At 41.6% G+C, this 16,104-nt stretch overlaps 1 protein-coding gene across 3 annotated transcripts in view; it reads right to left on the bottom strand.

Moving 5' to 3' along the window:
• Positions 1 to 16,104, bottom strand: part of LOC113165184 (receptor-type tyrosine-protein phosphatase beta-like) — a 47,026-nt gene that overhangs the window by 11,172 nt on the left and 19,750 nt on the right. For all 3 annotated transcript variants that reach the window (XR_003299102.1, XM_026364538.1, XM_026364539.1), the window contains 12 exons: positions 14,945 to 15,205; positions 13,937 to 14,200; positions 12,956 to 13,225; positions 9,747 to 10,013; positions 9,000 to 9,266; positions 8,216 to 8,479; positions 7,327 to 7,590; positions 6,386 to 6,649; positions 5,521 to 5,784; positions 4,235 to 4,504; positions 3,688 to 3,951; positions 2,898 to 3,164 (listed from right to left, as the gene is read on the bottom strand). Coding sequence is in view for 2 of the 3 variants with exons in the window: in XM_026364538.1 (XP_026220323.1) it covers positions 2,898 to 3,164; positions 3,688 to 3,951; positions 4,235 to 4,504; positions 5,521 to 5,784; positions 6,386 to 6,649; positions 7,327 to 7,590; positions 8,216 to 8,479; positions 9,000 to 9,266; positions 9,747 to 10,013; positions 12,956 to 13,225; positions 13,937 to 14,200; positions 14,945 to 15,205 (3,186 nt within the window). In the remaining variant the exon portion in view is untranslated. The remainder of the gene's footprint in view (positions 1 to 2,897; positions 3,165 to 3,687; positions 3,952 to 4,234; positions 4,505 to 5,520; positions 5,785 to 6,385; positions 6,650 to 7,326; positions 7,591 to 8,215; positions 8,480 to 8,999; positions 9,267 to 9,746; positions 10,014 to 12,955; positions 13,226 to 13,936; positions 14,201 to 14,944; positions 15,206 to 16,104) is intronic.

Here is a 16,104-nt window from a genome sequence, read left to right as displayed (position 1 = left end):
TATGTTGTGAATTTTATTTATTATTATGAAAATTTTATTTATTTGTGAATTTTATCTTATTGAGCAGTTTTTATTTGCACTTTGTTTGTCCATTTTGGGAATCTATAGTACCGCACATCACCTTTTATGTTCCTCCAGAGGTTCCGTACCTCCGGAGTCTTCGTGTCTCGTCCCCCTCCCCTCACACTGCCGTTAGGTATCGCTGAGGGTAGGTGGTGTGTAGAAACGCGGGTGGCGCTATTATACTAATTTCTTTATAGCATAAGTTGTTTATTATGTTGTTTTTACTGTATAACTTTGGCTGTAATGTTACAATGATATTGAGCCATTTTTGTTGAGTTTTGACCACTAGTTTAAGTTTTATAGCCGTTTTTGTTTTACTCTTTAGCGCCACTAGCATAGCAGCAGGCCGCCATGTGGTGTGTTAAGTAGCTGTGTAGAGTTTTCATTGAATTTCTCATTGAAAACTTTATTTTTGTACATATAGGGGTCAGATGTCCAGCACAGACCAGAAGACAAATTGTTTTATTGTCTTCTGGAGGTATGTTTCTTTCTATTTAGTTTTCATGTCTGTTATTTATATCCCGTCATCCAACCACATGCAGTAGTTTAGTTTATCTGAGTGTATTTTCATGGTTTATATACAAATGTGAAGGAAATTGTTAATATTTGTTATTGTTGTTTGTAAAATGTAAAGAGAAAAAAAACGTTTTCTTGTAATCAGCTGCTCTTGATTATTAATATACTATGTAAAGTATATATTGCAGCAAGATATAGAGCTCTGACTATTTTGTAGAGCCTCTGTAATGTATGTTGTAATTGCATGTTATGAGAGAAAGACCCCCTTTCCCTCACACTGCCGTTAGGTATTGCTGAGGGGGTCAGATGTACAGGACAGGCCAGAAGACAAATTGTTTTATTGTCTTCTGCAGAGAGAATAAAGCAAAGGAAAACAGCAATCAGCGTGGCTATCGTTTGTGTCAGTTCTACACCCGTTACACCAACAACTGAACTAAAGACAATTGGATGTTTAAGGATCCAAACTTCAGTCCGAACATTTTAATGTAGAATTGTTCAGATTTCTACACGAACACTGTTTTTTCTTGTTCTTCTCTGGACTGATTTACTTCAGTATTGTATTGAGGTACAAAGTATTTGTTCTTTACTTCGAATATTTGCATTTTCTGCTACTTTGTACTTGTACTTGTACACTGTACTGTACTATTTGTATGTATTTTTCTGACATGATCTTAATCTCAGCGCCACTCACCACCTGACGGGAGCCAAAATGGGAAAAATGTGATGCTGATCACACAGTGCCTGAGTTTGCTGGGTGTGGGGCAGCAGACCTCCAGGTGGGGGTGTGGCTCATTGGTTCATGATGCAGTTTATTTTAGTGAATCTATAGAAATGGCCGGTGTATCTGTTGTTTAAACAAAATCTAATCAAAGTGCTCTAGATTCATTTGTAAGACCACACTCAGACTGCTTCTTCCCTATAGATCATTCAGAAATAATTTCAGTAATTAATTCCTCTAAACCATCAACATGTCTCTTAGATCCCATCCCGACTAGACTCCTCAAAGATGTCTTACCTTTGATCAACATTTCCATATTAGATCAGGTCAATCTATCTTTACTAACACGCTAGGTATCGCAGGCTTTTAAGGTTGCTGTAGTCAAGCCCCTACTCAAAAAGCTACTCTGGACTCAAGGGTTTTAGTGAATTATAGACCAATATCCAATCTGCTCTTTATCTCTAAAATTCTGGAAAAGGTAGTTTCTAATCATAGTACAGAAACAGCACTGATAAAGGTCACTAATGATCTTCTATTAGCATCAGACAATGGTCTTCTCTCTATACTCGTCATGTTAGATCTTAGTGCTGCATTCGACACTATAGATCACAACATTTTATTACACAGACTGGAACATGTCATTGGAATCAAAGGAACAGCACTAGAGTGGTTTAAATCGTATCTATCAGATAGATTTCAGTTTGTACATGTTGATGATGAGTCTTCGATGCACAGCAAAGTCAGCTACGGAGTTCCACAGGGTTCTGTGCTTGGACTGATTCTTTTCACTTTATATATGTCCCCTTTAGGCAATATTATTAGGATACATTATAAATTTCCATTGTTATGCAGATGATACCCAGCTATATTTATCTATGAAACCAGGAGAAACTAATCAATTAGTCAAACTTCAAGCTGCCTAAAAGACATAAAGACCTGGATGTCCTCCAATTTCCTTCTCCTAAATCCAGACAAGACAGAGGTTATACTGTTGAGGCCTAAAAATCTCAGAGACACTATGTAATCACGTTCTCACCCTTGATGGCTTAGTACTGGCCTCAAGTAATACTGTAAGAAATCTCGAAGTTATCTTTGATCAGGATATCTCCTTCACTTCATACATCAAATAAATCTCTAGAACTGCCTTTTTTCACCTGAGAAACATTAAAATTAGGAGCATCCTGTCCCAAAGTGATGCCGAAAAACTAGTCATGCATTTGTTACTTCCAGACTGGACTATTGTAATTCCTTATTAATAGTTTGTCCCAATAACTCATTAAAAAGCCTCCAGTTAATCCAGAATGCTGCAGCCAGAGTTCTGACTGGAATTAGCAAGAGAGATCACATTTCAAATAAAAGTTCATATTGTTAGAAAGAAAAAAAGAGCAAACTTGATGGTGATAGACAGTTTTTTAGTTGATGTTAGTTTTGTAAGTAGTTTGTGTAGAAATCAATAAAACCACAAAGTGAAGCTAGTTGTTTCCTGAATGATTCTCTAAAATGTGTTGTGGGATCAATATATTAGATCGACTGATGATTAAAGGCAGCTGATTAAGAGTCATAATGATAGTAGCAGTAGTAGTAGTAGTTTTTGTCTCACCGGTCCGGCCCAGAGTGTTGGCTCTCTTGCCGAGCTCTCCGCTCAGACTCCAAACCTCGGCTCTGTACAGTCGACCTGGGACCAGGTCTGAGAAGATAAACTCTTTGACCTCTGGGCTCAGCTGCTTTTCAGCCTGCAGGGAGCCGTCGGGGCTGTAGAGGTTCACCAAGTATCCACTCAGATCCCCACCACCATGTTCCCAGTTCACCTGCAGAGCATCAGACTGGTTTCCACTTCGAGCCCTGAGAGACGACACGGCCGCTGGGACTAAAGAAGAAAACATTCAGAGAACTTACAATATGATCTGTCACCCCAAAAGAAAAGAAAACTGCTACATGGCTTCTATGTCTGTACTTCTACTACTTTCATAAATGTTTTTTTAAATCACTTAAGTTCTCTGGAAGTCGTGGCAACTGGACTTCCTTTTTGTTAGGTTGAAACATTTCACTACTCATCAAGTTCAATCAAGGATTTTTAGAAAACACAGCATACCGGTCTATTTCAAATTCTCCAACACACTTCAGGTTCAGACTCAACCACCCCAAAGACTTATTTATTATGTGCTCTTTCATCCATCCCCAGAAAGATCAGGACCAATTCACACCTGCACCAGGTTGGACACTGGTCTTGGTTTAGTTTAAGAAGGAGCAGACCATTTCTATATAGTCCATAGGAAAACGTAAAGCAAGTCCAGCTGCCGCTGATAAACTGAGAATGGATGACTGAGAACCTGCAGCAATCAAACAGATCACTTCCTAATACAGTTACTGAAACACTATGCCTCACTCACCTGTTCTGGCCCAGATGGAAGACTGGTTGCTCTGGTCACCGCTGTGGGTCAAAACCACTAGCTTATATGGAGCTCCAGGTCTGAGGCCCTGGAAGGAGCACTGCTGACTGCTGGACTGGACGTGTTGGCTCTCTTTCAGAGAGTCATCACTTTTGTACAAGAAAACCTCATAAACCTCAAAGTCTCCATCTGGTGGAGACCAAGAGAAAGACAGGCTGGTGCTGCTGTTGGCTTTTACTGTCAGATCGGTGACGGCTGCAGGGCCTGATGGGAAGACGGAGGAGGGAAGTCCTGAAAAACTCCTGTGATCAACTATTTTGATCGACAATTTTTTTTTTTTCCAAAACATATTTTTTACAGACTTTTATTTTTGTAGAAATTACAAGAGAGGTTTAGTATAAACATATTCTGACTTTTTTCTAAAATGATCATATAACCATTTTTATTCATGACAAAGTAACGTTTTCATGAGAGAATACTCACAACACTCCCTGCTCATCACCTCTGTGTTTATTTATGTCCTGACACTGTTGTATAAAAGTCTTACGTGTTCGAGCCTCAGCACTGACCCCCAGGCTGTGGACCCCACCGCTGATGGTCTGGACCAGGACTCTGTACTTCTTTCCAGGGATGAGGCCGTCAAACCTGTAGCTTGTTTGTCCAGTTGGTTGAGAGCAGTTTGTCACCAGACTGCCTCTGTTGTCCAGAACTTGCAGGTTGTACCTGTCAGCTATGCCCAGAGCTTCCTGCCAGCTCACCTGGAGGCTGCAGGTGCTGTGAAGGTTTTCCACCTGGAGTCCTGTGACTTGTGAGGGGACTGTATACAGGTACACACGTATTGTCACACTCATATACTTAATACTCATTTACTGGCATGTTAATAATACATATGCTATACTGTTTTGTATTATGCTTTCATATATATACACAAAACCATATACCTCACCATCATCACATTATTCTATTTATCAACTCTAATTGTTTACGCTAAACTTTTTCTTATGTAATCTATAAAAACTTGACCCTGCTGGCAACAACTATTTACTTCAGAACAAATGGTATCATATCTGCTATCCACAAGTTTTATACAGGATGTCACAAGATGAAAGAAACTTGGTTTACTATTAAACAAACACACCTCTTTTAATTAACTGCAGCTGTCACATAAACGTAGTAGTAAAGTAGAAGTAACTGAAATGGAAATACTCCAATAAAGTAGTTTAAAATTGAACTTAAGTACAGAATTATAATATTTAATTACTTTCTCCCCAATGTTCAGCTGCAGCAGAGGAGGTACACAGTTCTATTCTTATTCTGACCTGTTCATAAAGACATGCTCTGACCACTTTATTAGGTACACCTGTTCAATCCAATACAGCAGCTCTGCCATGAGTTCCACTTTTACAAAGTTTTAAGTTATCAGGTTTTAAGTTGAAACTGTCAGACAGTTGATAGTTCTATTGTGCGTTAATTATCAAAGTCACAGTCAGTGGTGGAGTTGTACTAGGATACATTTTTAAGAGGTGGTTCTGATGTTGGATTATAAACGCCCCTTAATAAAGAGTTAGAAAAACTGAACTATGAACAGCACAAACAATTCAATTCAATTCAATTCAATTTTATTTGTAGAGCGCTTTTTACAATTGACATTGTCACAAAGCAGCTTTACACAGGTCAGACACATTTCAGTATTATATGTAAGTATTGTGCAGAGTTATCTGTGTAGTCTGACCTATACGTTTGTATTTCTAGTACTGTGTAATTGCATATTCTGAGGTGTTAATATAGTAATACTATAAATACTGCAAGATAAAGTACTGTATAAATTCTGACCTGTGCGCCCGGAGGCGGTGTTGTTGTTGACAAGCTCTCCGCTCACAGACTGAACCGTCACTTTGTACATCTGTCCCGGCTGTAGCGAGCCGAACATCACCTCGTTCTGGTGTTTGAGGACGGATCTCAGGTCCAGCTGTCGGTTCTCTCGGTACAGAAATACCAAGTAACCGTCCACATCCCCTTGACCTGGAGTCCAACTCACCTTCAGGCTGGTACTATCTCCACTATTACTGACGTGGATGTTCTTCACTTTACTGGGAACTGAAGAGAAGAGACTTAGTTTGGATTTGACCTGCTGCAGATGTGAAGGAAGCCAGTTTAATGTCTGATTTAATGATGTTCCTAAACATATAAACACAGGAATCACCACACTGACCTGCAGACAGCAGAAACAGTTGCTGTCAGTTGTTGACTGACTTATTATATCTGTTTTTAGCGTGAAATAATGTAAACTCCACTGAAGTCAAAGGCTGTAAACACACTCTCTGCAGGACTAGTTTAGCCGGTGTTGCTATTGTTTGATATAAAAGTCTATTTATGTGTTTATGTTTATTTATGTCAGATGATGAACAGAATTTCTAACATGTACAATTATCAAATAGATTTCTCAGTTACTGGAAACAGTGGATTAACTGAATTATAGCAATTTTAGCACTAGCACACCAGCTGTAGCTCTCTGGTAGGTTTGAACTATACAGTAATACATTTATTGTTCCAGCAAATTTGACAGTGCTTTCTAGAAGAAACTCATTTCTTTGGCATCATATTGTCTATATGTTAAAATCTGATTCTGAAGTAATTGTGTTTTTCGTCCTGAGAAGAGCTCAAACTAACATCTAGAGAATAGCAACCATTTTCAGACCTGTGCGGCCCTCGACAAACTGGGCCCTCTGGTTGGGGCCACTGAAGGTGGAAACCAGGATCTTATAAAGGCGTCCGGGTGTGAGTGATGACAGGACACACTCCCCCACAGCGCTGCCCAGAGTGATTGGAGGAAACACCTTCATATCATTGAACAGCAGCTGAACCTCATAGTGATCCACATCTCCTGGAGCAGCTGACCATCTCACCCTCAGGTCTTCCGTCCCCTGCCCAGCCAGGACCAGGGACTGGACCACTGCTGGGACTATACGAGCAGCAGAGGATAGGAAGTGAAGTTAGACTGTGGTACTGATCACAATCTGGAATTTCTAAGACTGGGTTCCAGGTACATTCATTCATTTTAAAGAAAGTAGTTGGGACACTTTGTAAAAAGTAAATAAAAAGAGAATGTGGGGACAGAAACATCAGTTCGTTTTGGATTTAAAGCTTGCAACATGTTTATAAAAAGTTAGGAAGGGGTCATGTTTACCCCTGTGCTACGTCACCTCTTCTTTTAACAATGGTGCGTGGGAACTGAGAAGCAGCATGGTTCGATTCCCGGTTCCTTCTGGCTATTGGCTGAGGTGTCCTTGGACAAGACACCAAAACCCTGTAGTAGCGCTGACATGTATATGTCTGGCAGCTGTCCAACCACAATTTCCCCAACGGGATCAATAAAGTATTCATTATTATTATTATTATTATTATTATTATTATTAAGTCCAACTCATTTAGTCTGGATAATGAATTATCAGGTAAGATTCGGGCAGTTTGACCACTCCTTTGTGTATGTTTCACCTAAGTACCAGAACTCTTTTACTACTGAGCCAGAATGTGCTTTGGCGTATCTTCCAGGATTACAGTAACATGGCTTTTAGTTTTCTCCTGTTTTCAAGTAAGCAAGTCTGTCTATAAGATGCTGGTGTATTAGAGGTGACTCACAGGTCCTGCCATGGGTAGAGGTACTGCTCTCATATTTCCCGCTGCGGGTGTTCACTAGCACGGTGTAGAGTCTGCCGGGCACCAGGCCATTAAACACACACTCGCTTTGAGTCTTCAGGACCGTCTGGTTCTGCAGGAACACGTTGTTGTGTTTGATGAACACCTGGTAGAAGTCAAAGTCTCCTGCCGCATGATGCCAGTAAACCTTCAGGTAGTCGTCTCGGGCTCCGTGGGTCGCTGTCGGGTTTTGGACCTTCGACGGCTCTGACAAATAAAAGTGGTCAGAATGGACAGATTACACCTCAATACGTTGGTTGAGTTTCATTAACCATTCTGCCCAGTATCCGTATACACATGACATGGTCTAACAGGTTTTAATGCAGCTGTTTACTAATGCTTTAGTTATCAACTTTAATGCCACCCACACATTAGTTAATTATTTGAAGGTAAAGCAACTTGTACTTCTACTCTACTGCATTCAAGAGGGAAACGTGGTACTTTTTAATGCACATCTTTAGTTACTAGTTACTTCAGTCAGATCACAATTTATCAAACTGTCCCTGTAGTAGTAAACAAATGTACTGTATGTATGTGTAAATGACACATCTGTGTATGGTTTAGATAGACCAACAAGCTACAGTGCTGAACACTGTCCTCACAGAACATGCGGAATTGTTGTAAATGTTAAGTTAATGAAACAGTTTCTTAAGTACAATTAGTGCAATGTGAAAGATCTACAGCAGCAGGACTCTGCATAAACACGAAAGCAGCAGTAATGTTGATGTCAAAACCTGAGATCTAACATGAAGGCACTGACAGGGGCTGGTTTTGTTATTTTTTTTGTTTTTGTTTTTTTTTTTTACCATAAACTGAACACTGACAGACTTACGTGTTCTCTCCTGGACAAAGGTGTGGTTCTGGTAGCTGCCGCTGCGTGACGCGATGGAGATATTGTAAAGGCGCCCCGACACCAGAGAGTTAAAAACACACTCAGGACTGGATTTAGAAACAGCCAGACTGTGAACCGTCTCTTTCCAGTCCCTCAGGCTCACCAGGTAACTGTCGACCTCACCTGGGGATGGACGCCATGACACACTGAGGAAATCCATGCGACCGTTATTACTGACTCGCACCTCACCCACTGCAGCTGGGGCTAAGGGGCGACACAGAGAGGAGGGGGAGGACATCTGAAATCTTGTTTCATTCTTTTAGAAATTACAACCAATAAAGTGGCAAACCCTTACACACCACACATTATATATTCTGATCTTTTTAAAGTTCTCAGTGACTCAGAAACTAACTTCCAGACATTTTCCAGCAGCAGGAACGTGTTTGTGTGTCCTCATCCTGACAGGATGTCTCTGACAGACCTTGACAGGGTTTTATTGTTGTTGTCATGAGCACTTCCTGAAAATTCCTGCTTTTCAATAATATCCTGTAGTGAGTTCAACACACACACACACACACACACACACACACACACACACACACACACACACACACACACACACACACACACAGGACGACTTATTGTCTCAACATTTAAAAACTAACTCCGAACGAAATCCGAACACGTCAGTTCTGGCCGCTTATAAATTATTCATTGTTAAGATCTGCAGCTTGCACTCCAGCTTTCAGTCCTCTGACAGAACATGTTTGGGTTCGGGTCTTACCAGTACGTCCCTCAGCCACCATCTGTCTGGAGGGGTGTCCGGCTCTGAGCGTGGTTAACACCACCCGATAGAGGGCTCCGGGTATCAGAGAGCTGAAGCCAATGCTGCTGGCGACGGCCTCCACGGTCTCATTCTTTATGATACTGCTTTCATGGACCAGTAGAACCTGATAAGAGTCCAGGTCTCCGGGGGCTTGTTCCCACTGCACCTGCAGGCTGTCAGTGGTTCCGGCGTTAGAAACCTGCAGCCTGCCGACCGGAGCTGGAGCTGAGAAGACAAACAGAGCCTCAGGTTAGAACAGACTGTTTGATCTGAGGAATTTCAGACACAGTGTGAAGCTGGGCTGTGACCTTCATGACGAGTTCCGATTCTCTATTCCTACAACCCAGAGAAAATGTCAAAGTAACCAGAGACCTTTGTTTTGTTTCTCATCCCAGTAAATCTGATTATTCTCTGACTGATTCTCTTGCTGAGAACCCTCTTTGGTGAACTGTGGAACCAAATCTCCTGCAGCCCAGAAACATCCCAAATATCTGGGTTTGAAATTTTGTTATGGTTTGAATGTGCCAGGTTTCATCAGCTCTGCTTTAAAAAATACACAATAAATGAGTTAAAAGTGACATTTTGGTGCTGTGCAGTGGTGCGGCCCTGTTGTTAGGTTTGAACAGAACCTAAACCTCTGGACTGAATTCTACCAGAACCTTTTTCTTCTTTAACTTATGAGCAGTGAAAACAAATCAGACGCACTCGTCCATGTCGTCACGTCTGCAGAGCTGCTCAGGTTGGCCCTGTTGGTCATCACTGTAACTGTGTACTGCCGCCCTGAGGTAAGCATGTTGAAGGTGCACTCTCTGGACTCCCAGGGGAGGATCCTCTGAGCCGCCACAGTGGGGGGGTTCGCCTGTCTGAGGAGCACGGTGAAACCGTCCCACTCGCCAACTGGTCGACTCCACAGGACGCTCAGAGTGGTTTCATCAGCATAGCGGACGACAAGCTGCCGCACAGGGCCGGGAGCTGAGGGGAGCAGGGGGAAGCAGAGTGGAGCAGAGTGGAAAATCCACATTAGTGTAATAAACCATGTTGTTTTCTTTTAGCTTCTTCTCTAGTTTTTAGCCAAGTCGTCAAATGTTTATTTACAAATGTAGAAATCTAAACCGACAGTAACGTTGAAATAAAAGTAGTAAAGAAAATGACTGTTCTACTGTTATTTACAGTATTTAGTCTTGTTGTTCCTCAAGATTTAGGTAAAAGCAGGATTTTATTCAGACCATTTGAATGTGGAAATGACACACAGTCACTCAGAAGCTGAAGTTTAAATTTTAAATATCTAACTAGAAGGAAAAGCAGAAGATCTGGAGGGTTCTACTGTGTCTGTTACTGTTCTACTTTATGTGTTCTACTGTATCCGTTACTGTTCTACTGTATCTGTTACTGTTCTACTTTATGTGTCCTACTGTATCTGTTACTGTTCTACTTTATGTGTCCTACTGTATCTGTTACTGTTCTACTGTGTCTGTTACTGTTCTACTTTATGTGTTCTACTGTATCCGTTACTGTTCTACTGTATCTGTTACTGTTCTACTTTATGTGTCCTACTGTATCTGTTACTGTTCTACTTTATGTGTCCTACTGTATCTGTTACTGTTCTACTGTATCTGTTACTGTTCTACTTTATGTGTCCTACTGTATCTGTTACTGTTCTACTTTATGTGTCCTACTGTATCTGTTACTGTTCTACTTTATGTGTCCTACTGTATCTGTTACTGTTCTACTGTATCTGTTACTGTTCTACTTTATGTGTCCTACTGTATCTGTTACTGTTCTACTGTATCTGTTACTGTTCTACTTTATGTGTTCTACTGTATCTGTTACTGTTCTACTGTATCTGTTACTGTTCTACTTTATGTGTCCTACTGTATCTGTTACTGTTCTACTGTATCTGTTACTGTTCTACTTTATGTGTCCTACTGTATCTGTTACTGTTCTACTGTATCTGTTACTGTTCTACTTTATGTGTCCTACTGTATCTGTTACTGTTCTACTGTATCTGTATCTGTTCTACTGTATCAGTTCTACTGTATCTGTTACTGTTGTACTGTATCAGTTCTACTGTATCTGTTACTGTTCTACAGCATCAGTTCTACTGTATCTGTTACTGTTGTACTGTATCTGTTGTACTGTATCAGTTCTACTGTATCTGTTACTGTTCTACAGCATCAGTTCTACTGTATCTGTTACTGTTGTACTGTATCTGTTGTACTGTATCAGTTCTACTGTATCTGTTACTGTTGTACTGTATCTGTTCTACTGTATCTGTTACTGTTGTACTGTATCTGTTGTACTGTATCAGTTCTACTGTATCTGTTACTGTTGTACGGTATCTGTTCTACTGTATCTGTTACTGTTGTACTGTATCTGTTCTACTGTATCTGTTACTGTTCTACAGCATCAGTTCTACTGTATCTGTTACTGTTCTACTGTATCAGTTCTACTGTATCTGTTACTGTTCTACAGCATCAGTTCTACTGTATCTGTTACTGTTCTACTGTATCAGTTCTACTGTATCTGTTACTGTTGTACGGTATCTGTTCTACTGTATCTGTTACTGTTCTACAGCATCAGTTCTACTGTATCTGTTACTGTTCTACTGTATCAGTTCTACTGTATCTGTTACTGTTCTACAGCATCAGTTCTACTGTATCTGTTACTGTTCTACTGTATCAGTTCTACTGTATCTGTTACTGTCCTACTGTATCTGTTACTGTTCTACAGCATCAGTTCTACTGTATCTGTTACTGTTGTACTGTATCTGTTGTACTGTATCTGTTACTGTTGTACTGTATCTGTTGTACTGTATCAGTTCTACTGTATCTGTTACTGTTGTACGGTATCTGTTCTACTGTATCTGTTACTGTTGTACTGTATCTGTTGTACTGTATCAGTTCTACTGTATCTGTTACTGTTCTACAGCATCAGTTCTACTGTATCTGTTACTGTTCTACTGTATCAGTTCTACTGTATCTGTTACTGTTCTACAGCATCAGTTCTACTGTATCTGTTACTGTTCTACTGTATCAGTTCTACTGTATCTGTTACTGTCCTACTGTATCTGTTACTGTTCTACAGCATCAGTTCTACTGTATCTGTTACTGTTGTACTGTATCTGTTCTACTGTATCTGTTACTGTTGTACTGTATCTGTTCTACTGTATCTGTTACTGTTGTACTGTATCTGTTGTACTGTATCTGTTCTACTGTATCTGTTACTGTTGTACTGTATCAGTTCTACTGTATCTGTTACTGTTCTACAGCATCAGTTCTACTGTATCTGTTACTGTTCTACTGTATCAGTTCTACTGTATCTGTTACTGTTCTACTAATTACTTCAGCTTTACTTGTATTTACTGTTGGGTTGTTTCGTTTATGATAATGTTCTAATATTTTCATCTGATTTCAAATGTGAAACAAACACTGAATCAGGTAAAGTCAATTCTCAGTACTTAAGTCTTGAGCTCTGTCTCTCTCTACCTGAGAGAAAACCATCTTCAGCTCAACTCCTCCAAGACAGAAGTTCTCGTCTTCAATCCAAAATATCAGCATCAACACAGTGATTGTTCCCAGCGAATCTTCCAGGAACCTGGGTAATCGCTGATGTTTAACTGAGCTTTACCGGCCACATCTCCTCTGTCTCTGTTTACGACGTCTTGTGGTCCCCTCCCCTCACCTCACCTTGAACATTTGACTCATATTCAGTAGCTGGATCTTTGGGTTTTGGACTCACAGGACTTGTTTCTTGTGGTGTCACGATTGAGTGTCAAGATTGAGACGTTGGAAGCTAATCAGCTGCTGGTTTCAATCGAAATCCAGCATTGAAGGAGCCAAATTCTTGACCAGAATCGAACCTAGTTTCAGCCAGACTCAGCCATTTCTAACTTAATGTGATAAATATGAACTCACACAGTCGTCTGTGGCAGGACGCAGTGTTTTCCAGACCGCCGCTGTGAACCGTGACCTGTGCTGCGTAGAGTCGTCCCGGAACCAAAATGAGGCTGTGGACAGAGAACTCTCTTCTTAGTTTACTGACAGTCTTGTTCAGCAGAACCACCGACCCATTCCTTAGCAGGACGCTGTAATTCTCCCAGTCGCCTGAGGGTGGAGTCCATTGGAGACTCAGAGACCTGCCATCAGCAACAGGCATCATGGCGAGAGATGACACTGAACCTGGCACTGGGGTGGAATCAGACATGGACAGGCAGACAAGATGGAGATTTAGAAATAAAAAGGTGGGATGTGAAAAGAGAAGAAGAAATATGTGACATAGATCAAACCAGGTGATGCAAAATGCAGCAGCGTGTCTCATTTGTGACATGTTGGACACGTTACGCCACTTTTCAGATCTCTGCACTGGCTTCCTGTGGCTCCTGCATGAGGTTCAAAGCCCAGACCTTTACCTATAGAGTGGTCAACCCACCAGCGCCGGCCTATCTGAACTCCCTCCAGGTCTACAATCCCTCTTGTTCACTGCGAACGACTCACTTCACTCAATAGATCCCAGGCTAAACTTTTCAGCTCAGTGGTTCCATGATGGTGGAACAACCTACCCACCTCTGCATGCTCAGCTGCCTCACTCTCAACTTTCAGAAACGTGTTGAAAACAGAACTCTTCAGAATCGTTCTCTGCACTTAAAACCCCCCCAAAAAATTACTCCTCATTAAACAGAAACAGTTCTTCCTACATCACTTAAAAGTTTAAAGATATTTTGTCTTGAACTTCACTTGTAAGTCGCTTTGGAAAAAAGTCCAATGTAGATGTATGTCATATGTATAATATTAGTCTGAACTGAAGTGTGTTCTGATCCATTGGGGGGCATACAGAAAGCACAGATTGGTCATTATGAGTGCTACGTGGACGAGAAACATCAGAACTAGAGCACCAACCTGTCCTCCCCCTGATCCTAGTCTCTGTACTCTGTCCTCCAGCTGTGGTCTTCACTGACAGCTCGTAGCTACGACCAGGGATCAGACCCTCAAAGACCACCTGGGTGATGTTGGGAGGCAGGAGGCGCTGCAGAGGGGTCGAGCCCATGTCCGACAGGGTCACCAGGTAAACATCCACCCCTCCATCAGGTGAGACCCAGGAGGCCCACAGACTGCTGGAGCTGCCCTTGTTGTCCAGCCTCAGATCAGACACCGCTGCTGGGACTGAGGACAAAACATTTTAATTTAAACGTTCTTCTTCTTCTACACTTTTCATTATGTCTAGTGTGACTAGGTTCTTTTAACCCCACACATCCCAGTTTTACCTAAACTACACAAGTAATGCTGCCCCTCCCCAACCCAGGTTAACATGAACCTCAGGAGCTGCAGTTAAATCAGCTGAAGCTTTGAGGGAAACATGTTGCAGATTGCAGATTTATCAAACTGAGATTGCAGATGGGGGTGGGGGGTGGTGGTTAACTGAGCAGCTGCAGACAGAGTAAGGGTGGGGGTGCTCAAACTATCCTGGAAACCAAAGAACAAAGGTTCCTGAGTGTCATCAGCAGTTGATGAAGGTGATTCCCCTTCTTGTTGTGGTTTTCAATACACTAAAACAATGAGATTTCGACCATAAAGCAGCATTTCTCTGAGCTCACTTAAAAACCGGCCCCCCCATGTGTTGGACCTTAAAGACAAGTTTCAGGAGGACTTGATTCCCAAAAGATGACAACTGCAAAGATCCTACTGACCAAAAACCTGGTCAGTAAAACAGGGAAATACACAGAATATTAAATCTAGATGAGAATCAGAGGAAGAGGAACAAGCTCAAATCTTTAGGACTCAGCTCAAAAGACGGACTGAGATCCTACGCCTGTTCTTCCTTTTCATACTCTATCAGAAAGAATGTGCAAAATTTAAAAGAAATTCAGGAGCTAAAGGAGGCTAAAAGCTACATCCCATAATATGTACCTGTGACAGCCTGTGTGGAGACGGACGTCTGCAAGCCGACAGACTCGGTTTCTACTGTGACGGTGTACCAGGTTCCTGGCTGCAGGCCGCTCAGCTCAGCAGACGTCTCTGTGTTTTTCAGACTGAGGTTCTTCAGCAGAACCCCGTCCTGGTCCGTCAGCAGGATCCTGAACTGCTCAGATCTGCCTGAACCCACGTGCCAGGAGACGCTAAGGCTGTGTGAGGAAGACGCCACCTGAAGGCCACGAACAGGGGAGGGAGCTGCAGGAGGAAAGAGCGAATGTACATGTTATCCTGCAGCTTTTTATAGAAGCCTCTCCCAATAATACCAGTGTCTAAAAGGAGACATTTAAAGATGGAGCCATGTCCAACATGAGAGAAAGAGGAAACTGAAGCAGGCTAAGGAGGACAACAAAAATAAAACTGAGAAACTTACAACAGAACAACATCAGAGAAGTGTGGAGGGATGCTGCTACAAATGTAGCATGTCCCTCCAAAAGCCCTAATTCCTTCTCAATGTCTCCTCTTCCATCTACTCCAACTCCTCTTCCTACACCTGTGTGCATCTCCACCCCTGCAGCAATGCCCTCTCCATCAGCTGAGCATGCTCCACCATCTGTCACAGTAACAGGCGTCAGGCTGCAGTTACAAAGACTGTGTCGTGGGAAGGCAGCAGGCCCAGATGTTGTATGTCCTAGGCTGCTGAACAACTGTGCTGCTCAATTATGTAAGCCTCTACAGAGGATTTTGAACCTCAATCTACAATTGGGGAAGATCCCAGCTCTGTGGTAAACATCTTGTATTGTTGTAGTGCAGGGATGTCAAACTCAAATTCGCAGTGGGCCAAAATTAAAAACTGGGAGATATATATATATATATATATATATATATATATATATATTCAAAAAAATATGTCTGCCGTTGACTGTACAAACTCAAACTATTTTGTACAAATGTTTTTGTTTCTAGGATTTAACAATCCTGTGAATCATTAAACTAATATTTAGTTGTATGACCACAGTTTTTTCTAACTGCCTCACATCTGTGTGACATGGAGTCGACCAACCTGTGGCACCTTTCAGCTGTCATTCCACTCCATGATTCTTCAACAACATTCTACAATTCATTTACATTTCTTGATTTTGCTTCAGAAACAGCCT

Source organism: Anabas testudineus, chromosome 6 (genome assembly GCF_900324465.2).
Source record: "Anabas testudineus chromosome 6, fAnaTes1.2, whole genome shotgun sequence".
Classification (NCBI taxonomy): domain Eukaryota; kingdom Metazoa; phylum Chordata; class Actinopteri; order Anabantiformes; family Anabantidae; genus Anabas; species Anabas testudineus.
This window is presented reverse-complemented; position numbering and strand designations above follow the sequence as displayed.